General features: G+C 37.5%; 1 protein-coding gene across 1 annotated transcript in view; it reads left to right on the top strand.

Moving 5' to 3' along the window:
- Positions 1-868: 868 nt before the first annotated feature.
- LOC111820550 (thymus-specific serine protease-like) overlaps positions 869-8,600 on the top strand; it is a 29,398-nt gene continuing 21,666 nt past the window's right edge. The window contains exons 1-2 of the mRNA XM_023731198.1: positions 869-896; positions 6,057-6,422. Of these exons, the coding sequence (XP_023586966.1) occupies positions 869-896; positions 6,057-6,422 (394 nt within the window). The remainder of the gene's footprint in view (positions 897-6,056; positions 6,423-8,600) is intronic.

Here is an 8,600-nt window from a genome sequence, read left to right as displayed (position 1 = left end):
TAGGTATTTTACATCACCTTGCATTTTTTTAGTATTTTTTTTTACTTTTTTTGTTTTCATTATGAAATATTTTAAATATATAGAAATATAGGGACAACCATGTGTGTGCCTATTGAGGTTAACTACTGGTAGCATTTTGTCATAGTTATTCCGATCTATTCTACGATTTTTTTTATGTGGGAGCCTTGAAGGGGTTGCTTGGGGGCACTTGGCCAAGGCCCAGATACTAGCAGATGAGCAAGCCAGCAGAAACTCAGAGAGGGTTGCTGCAAAGATGAATTCTGATGTGTTTCTTGTTTTATTTTATTTTTGGCTTTAAAGAACAGAAATATATTTTCTCACAGTTATGGAGGCTAAAAGTCCAAATCAGGTTCTTGGCCATGTTGATTCCTTCTGTGAGCCTCTCTCTTAGTTATCTGGGTCCGCTGGTGATCCTTGGCATTCCTTGGCATTGTCTTCTTCCTGGGTGTGTGTCACTATGTCTACTCTGCACTTTTTACAACTCAGAAGTGATTAGGTGTAGGGCCAACCCTCCTCTGGTATGAACTCATTAGCGTAACAAAAGAAAAGTTCCTCTTTCCAAACAAGATCCCTGGTAGCACAGTGGTTAAGAGCTATGGCTACTAATCAAAAGATCAGCAGTTTAAATCCATGAGCTGCTCCTTGGAAACTCTATGTGGCAGTTCTACTCTGTCCTATAGGTTCACTATCAGTCTGAATCAACTTGACAGCAATGGGTTTTTTTTCAGTGGGGTGCATATTTTGGGGGACACAATTCAATTCATCACAATTCCTAAGACAACTCCATAACATAGGAAGGGCAAGTATTGCTATGCCTGGGAGCAAACTGAGATTACAAAGAGCTAAAATGCTTGCTGAAGGACTGCCTACAGCAAGTAAGTGGAAGAACTGAGTTTAGAATCCCAGTCATTTGACTCTTAACCCAATGCTCTTTCTACTCTGTCCAAACAGAATTTCTAAAATATTTGCTCTGTTTGGATATCAGATACTGAAGGGCTTTGAGCTTGTTTAGAAATTTTGATCTCATGCAGGAAACAATGTGGAGCGACTGGAAGGTTTTGTGCAGAAGAATGACATGTTTAAGTCACTGCCTGAGGGACAAAGACCTGGGTGGTGTAGCGTGTGTTAGTGGAATAGACATCTCGCAACGGTAGGGAGGGAGGTAGAGCCCTTACCATGCTTTCAAACCTGGACTCAGTTTAAATAAATAATCTTTGCTTATTTTTAATTCATTTTTCTTGTTATTGTTCATTCTTATATCAGTGTTAATGTTTGTTTTTAGTTTCGTTGTTAAAAGTAATTTCACTCAAATCTTACAGACATGAATAAAGCTCACAGGTTTTAAATTTTTCTGTTTACATGGATTTTTATCTTTTGTTTAACATTTTATCCAACTGAAATATAAGGTCTATGTAATTTTGTATTCTGTCTCCCGAACTAGTTCACCAAGGATTAGTTTATAACTTTAACTTCTGCTTCATCAACTTAATAGTAGTTTCTAGAGGGGCCTAAGGACCTTTCAGGAGTCCTGGGTGTGGTGGCACAAATGGTTAAACAGTCAACTATTAGCTGAAAAGTTGGTGCTTTGAACCCACCCAGAGGCACCTCGGAAAAACCTGGCAATCTGCTTCAGAAAGGTCACAACCTTGAAAACCCTGTGAAGTACAGTCCTATTCTGCACTCCGCAGTAGCCATGAGTCAGAATCGACTTAATGGACACTTGTTTGGTCTTATGATTTGCGAACATTTCACTGAACTAACATGCCAACCTTCGCTGAACCATTTAGTTTTGGAGGAATATTTTCAGTTACTTTTTGTTTTATCTGCTTTCCCAGTTGCATAAATTTTCTATAAATTGGTTGCTAGAACTAGAAGGTTGACCCAATTCAGTTTCTTTTTGTTTTTCAAGAGCGTGGGAGGAAGACTGCTTCATAGATAATGACAAGTTGTTTCATGCAGAAATATGTAAGGCCTGAAAAGTCTTTTTTATTATTATTATTATGGTAGAAACTGCTGATGCCCAATGTCTAGATCTATCAATTCATTGGGGGTTTGCAAAGTGACAATATTCTAATTTTATCATTCTTCCTTTATTAGCTGGAATACATGTATAAAAGAGTCTTCCCATCTATTATTTGGTTACTTGGTGACAAAATTTGTATTGCAAAGACAGTATAAATGCTTGATTCATTCCCTTTTTTTAACCAGATTTTAAAAAAACAGTAAGGATAATATATTTAGAATATCACAGAATTATTCGTTTTCTTTACCTCTTCTTACACAGCAGTCTCAGAATAATACCAACACGGCCACCAATATTATAATTACTGAAAGATTATTAAAAATTTTCTTTGCAGTCTATTCGTCCATGAGGTTGATTCTTCTAAAGATGTACATACAGTTAAATTACTGGTTTTCCAACAGTCACTCAGAATTGTTTCTCTCTGTGTGGTTATGTGACAAATAAGATATCATTTGCATCTATTTGTTTCATTTTACTATTTTTAAAAATTGGTTTTGTAAAATTCAATTTTATCTTATAATTACCTAGTTGGTTTGAGCTTATAGTGAGCCTATGTACAACAGAATGAAACACTGCCCAGTCCTGTGACATCTTCATGAACCTTGTTATTCTTGAGCCCATTGTTGCAGCCACTGTCAATCCATCTCATTAAGGATCTTACTCTTTTTCACTGACTGTCTATTTTACCAAGCATGATATCCTTCTCCTGGGACTGATCTCTTCTAATAACATGTCCAAAGTATGTGAGATGAATTCTCACTCTCCTTGCCTCCAAGGAGCATTCTGGCTGTACTTCTTCCAAGACAGGTTTCTTCGTTCTTTGGGCAGTCCATGGTATATTCAGTATTCTTCATCAACACCCTAATTCAAAGACGTCAATTCTTCGGTCTTCCTTATTCGTTGCTCACCTTTCGCATGCATATGAGGTGACTGAAAACACCATGGCTTGAGTCAGGCACACCTTAGTCGTTAAAGTGACATTTTTGCTTTTTAACACTTTAAAGAGGTCTTTTGCAGCAGATTTGCCCAATGCGATACCTCATTTGATTTCCTGACTGCTGCTTCCATGGGCATAGATTACAGACCCAAGTAAAATGAATTCCTTGACAACTTCAATCTTTTCTCCGTTTATCATGATGCACTTACTGGTCCAATTGTGAGGATTTTTGTTTTCTTTATGTTGAGGTGTAATCCATACTGAAGGCAGTAGTCTATGATCTTTGCCTAAGTGTTTCAAGTCCTCTTTGCTTTCAGCAAGCAAGGTTTCATCATCTGCATATCCCAGGTTGTTGATGAGTCTTCCGCCAGTCCTGATGATCTGTTCTTCACATAGTTCAGCTTCTCTGATTATTTGCTCAGCATACAGGTTGAGTAAGTATGGTGAAAGGATACAACCCTGATGCACACCTTTCCTGACTTTAAACCATGCACTATCCCCTTGTTCTGTTTGAATGACTGCTTCTTGATCTATGTACAGGTTCCTCATGAGCACAATTAAGTGTTCTGGAATTCCCAGAGTGGGCTGCCAAAAGAATTTCCATATCAAGAACTTTTACCTGGAATACATATGCTGAGAGACTGGGTGCCCTCTTGTTACTTCTGGAACACAGATTTTATGGACAGAGCCAACCAACAGGGTAAATTTAAGGATTTCCTTTTTGTGGTTGTTCTCATTGCTGGTGCTATTCTCTCTCTCTTTTTAATTTTGGCAATTAAATCTAAAATATATTCCTCTTTCGGGAAGCTGAATACTTGAAAATTCAAGTGATAAGAAAGAAAAACTTTAGGTGGAGGTTTGGTGTAGCAGCAACTTTCTTGATTAAAAAAATTCATATGAAATATCCTTTGAATAAAAAGTATTCCTCATGTTCTATAATTTCATGTTGAAACTTTGTATTTTCCTGAACATACTTAAACAAAATGTCATAACTATTAATTTTTTTCTACTCCAGTAGAATTTTAAACCATGAAAACTACTCTCCCCATGGAAACAGAGGAGACCTTTTTGTTAAAACAACTCATCAAAGGAAACTGGTAGTCATATTAAATTTCAGCTTGCAGTGTCAGGGCAAGAAGCAAGAATATGAGACCTTTTTTTTGCCTCAATAGCTTTTTCTTGCCATTTACTATTTTTGCCCTTTCCCCCAGTGGAAAGATATGTTTTTAGCGTCCTTGCTTACAGTTACAAACTGTTTATTATATGAAGTCAAGCAAATAGGAAGAAGTTTATAAAGTACCTCTGCAGGTTATGATAAAGCCAATTTAATGTCAAGGTATCTTATTCTCATTAAAATAAAAAGTAAGGATTGATTTTTACAACCCTGAGAATGTGATTAGTGTCCGTGAAATGATACTTTTTTTATATAAGTCATGATTCTTGGTACCGTTTATCACAGCACACTAATAATTACTAGAAGTTTCACCTGCTTCTTTCTTGCTGTGACTCCACAAGTCTGAGTTTTGAATTCCAAGTCACTTAACTTTTGGTAGTAAGGTGACACTCCAATAACCCCATCACTTCTACATTTCTTTGTTAGAAACTTTGATTTGTATGTGTGTATGTTAATGATATTATGATAGCCTATGAATAGTCTTAAGTATGAGATTTCTTTACTAATCTCTCTAAGGAAGTAAAATGCTGTTCAAAAATGGAATAACCTGTATTACAGAAAATTTGTTTTTTAATCCAAATTAACTTCATGTGGTGCGTCTCAGTAGGAGGGTGCTAGAAAGAACCTACAATAGAATTTGGATTTTGAGTAATTTGGGGGAGAATCTAAAGATATGAGCATTTGCTATTAGAAAGTGAGGGGAATTCTATGATTGAGTATTTGCATAAATCTTATCTACAGTTTTCCAGTTACATTCTATTGGCTTGAACTTAATCAGCAAGTCCACATCTGGCTGGAAGGGTGGCTGGGACATGTAGTATTTACTCTGGCTCCAGCTAAAACACAGGGGTTTAATTACCTAAAGCTGAAACCAAACCAAACCAGTTGCCATCAAGTCGATTTAGACTGATAGTGACCCTATAGAAAAGAGTAGAACTGCCCTGTAGGGTTTCCAAAGAGCAGCTGGTGGACTCAAACTGCTGACCTTTTGGTTACTAGCCAAGCTCTTAACCACTGTGCCACCAGGGCTCCCTAAAGCTGAAAGGGAGAGTGAATATTAGGGGGAAAGGCTTTGCTGTAGCTTTTCATTAGGATAATTGCTGAACCAAGACAAACATTTTGCCTCTTAAAGCCCTTATTATATGAGGACAAATTGTTTTTGGAATGATCTTACCATTCGATACTTCCACGAGTGGTACAGGAGAGAGCCTGACTCATCACATCCATGCCAACCCTGAATACTAAAGTAAATCTTACCAGTTTGATAGGAGGGACAAATATATTCATATTTATGTTACTTAGATAATAGAATGGAGTAGTAAATATTTTCACATATTTGCTGGCCGTTTCTGTTTATTCTTTGTGACTATTCTACGTCCTTTGTCTACTTTTAAATTCACAATCAGCCAGTTATAGCATCATGTAGGGGCAGGGAGTTCTTTTTTTAATAATAAAGATTGAAGACATCCTAGGTTTACAGGAAACCTTATTATGGAGGAAACACCACTGAAAAGTAAATAAATTTTATTTAGTTTTCTTATGATGAGAAACTTAGATTCAAATAGGGTTCTGTCTGGTTGTAGCAGCAAACCAGAAAGAATGGAAAATAGCATCAGCACAATCAACTAGGTTTTTGTAATACCTTGGAAATAATTAAATTACTGGCATTTTAGCCCTTTTAAAAATGGCTCCTCTCTAAGTCAGGGTAATAGTGTGATAGCTGTGCTTCAGATCTGTGTGTGGAGAAAGGTCACCATATGGGTGGCGACAGGCATTTCAAGCTTCTTCACAGTGGTGACAAGAGGAAATGACATAATTAAAACGAGACAATTCTAACAATGATTGCTAGCTCCTGCAATTAAGTGTCACTGTAACTCAGATTATTCTAATTAAAATTTCAGGTTGGACCTGGTATAAATACTCAACATGTTTTCAAAACATACACTTTTACTTTATAGTCAAGCTAATGTTAAGCAGCATATTTTCTGCTTTAATTGTTGTCACAAACAGCATGTGTTTATGCTTTAATTATAGAGATCTGAGCACTGCCAGCCTCCGCTACCTCAGCAGCAGGCAAGCCTTGGCTGACATCGTCAACTTCCGAACTGAAATAGCAAGGAAACGGGAACTCACCAAAAATAAATGGGTTACATTTGGCGGCTCTTATGGTGGTTCCCTTGCAGTGTGGTCTAGAATAAAACATCCCAATCTGTTTGCTGCAGCAGTGGGCAGCTGTGCACCAGTTCAAGCAAAACTTAATTTTTATGGTGAGTATCATCTATATATGGGAATCCTTGGGTGTGGCAAAACGTTAATGCACTCAGCTGATAACTGAAAGGCTGGAGGTTCAAGTCCACACAGAGGCACCTTGGAAGAAATGTCTGGCAATCTGCTTCCAAAAATCAGCCATGATTTTTCTACTCTGACACACACGAAGTCATCATGAGTTGGAATCAACTTCTGGTTTTTATTGTATGTATATATGTGTGTGTGTGTGTGTGTGTGTGTGTGTGTGTAGTATATATATGTAAATATATATATATATATATATATATATATAAAATAAGAAAAGTATCTCTAAGTCAGTGATTACCCTAACAAGCCTGACCTAATAACATAGGGTCTCCCAACTGGACTTAAGTCTACCTCCCTTCCTATATGATAGGGTTCCACGAGAGACTTATATGTTACCTGCAGTTGGTACTTGGTATCTATATTTGCCGCCATATGGTGGGTGATAGCTTCTTAAAAGATGGAAATGATGTGACAAGTCTTAGCTGTTGATTTGATAGTGAAAGAAATCATGATTTAACTATTTCCAAAGAAGTAAATGAAAAGCTCTTATTTTTGAAGTACAGAAATTACTTATATTGAAGTTGCCTTTCAATTTTCCTTCCTACTACCTGACTTTCTCCCACGTGTCTGTCGGTTTGTCGTACTCTGGGAGCTTGCATGTTGCTGTGATTCTGGAAGCTATGCCACTGGTATTCAGATACCAGCAGGGTCACCAATGGCAGACAATTTTCAGCTGAGTTTCCAGACTAAGACAGACTAGGAAGAAGGACCCAGCAGTCTACTTCTGAAAAGAATTAGCCAGTGAAAACCTTACGAATAGCAGCAGAACATTGTCTGATATAGTGCCAGAAGATGAGCCCCCACCACAGGTAGGAAGGTGCTCAAAAGACAACTGGGGAAGAGCAGCCTCCTCAGAGTAGAGTCGACCTTAATGATGTGGATGGAGTCAAGCTTTTGGGACCTTCATTTGCTGATGTGGCAAGACTGAAAATGAGAAGAAACAGCTGCATACATCCATTAACAATCGGAACATGGAATTACGAAGTATGAATCTAGGAAAATTGGAAATCATCAAAAATGAAATGGAATGTATAAACATCGATATCTTAGGCATTAGTGAGCTGAAATGGACTGGTACTGGCCATTTTGAATTGGACAAACATATGGTCTACTATGCCAGGAATGACAACTTGAAGAGGAATGGCGTTGCATTCATCATCAAAAAGAACATTTCAAGATCTATCCTGAAGTACAACACTGTCAGTGATAGAATAATATCTATACGCCTACACGGAAGATCAGTTAATACTACTATTATTCAAATTTATGCACCAATCACTAAGGCCAAAGATGAAGAAATTGAAAATTTTTACCAACTTCTTCAGTCTGAAATTGATCAAACATGCGATCAGGATGCATTGATAATTACTGGTGACTGGAATGCGAAAGTTGGAAACAAAGAATAAGGATCAGTAGTTGGAAAATATGGCCTTGATGATAGAAATGATGCCAGAGATTACATGATAGAATTTTGCAAGACCAATGACTTCCTCATTGCGAATTCCTTTTTTCACCAACACAAACAATGAATATACATGTGGACCTCGCCAGATGGAATACACAGGAATCAAATCGACTACGTATCTGGAAAGAGACAATGGAAAAGCTCAATATGATCAGTCAGAACAAGGTCAGGGGCTGACTGAAGAAGAGACCATCAATTGCTCATATGCAAGTTCAAGCTGAACTGAAGAAAATTAGAACAAGTCCACGAAAGGAAAGTACAACCTTGAGTATATCCCACCTGAATTTAAAGACAATCTCAAGAATAGGTCTGATGCGTTGAACACTAATGACCGAAGACCAGACGAGTTGTGGAATGACATCAAGGACATCATACATGAAGAAAGCAACAGGTCATTAAAAAGACAGGAAAGAAAGAAAAGACCAAAATGGATGTCAGAAGAAACTCTGAAACTTGCTCTGGAACGAGAGTAGCTAAAGCAAAAGGAAGAAATGATGAAGTAAAAGAACTGAACAGAAGATTTCAGAGGGCGACTTGAGAAGACAAAGTAAAGTATTATAATGTGCAAAGAGCTGGAGATAGAAAACCAAAAGGGAAGAACACACTCGGCGTTCCTCAAGCTGAA

Source organism: Trichechus manatus, unplaced genomic scaffold, assembly GCF_000243295.1.
Source record: "Trichechus manatus latirostris isolate Lorelei unplaced genomic scaffold, TriManLat1.0 scaffold00041, whole genome shotgun sequence".
Lineage (NCBI taxonomy): Eukaryota > Metazoa > Chordata > Mammalia > Sirenia > Trichechidae > Trichechus > Trichechus manatus.
The sequence above is the reverse complement of the archived record's forward strand: the minus strand, read 5'-3'. Positions and strand labels throughout refer to the sequence as shown.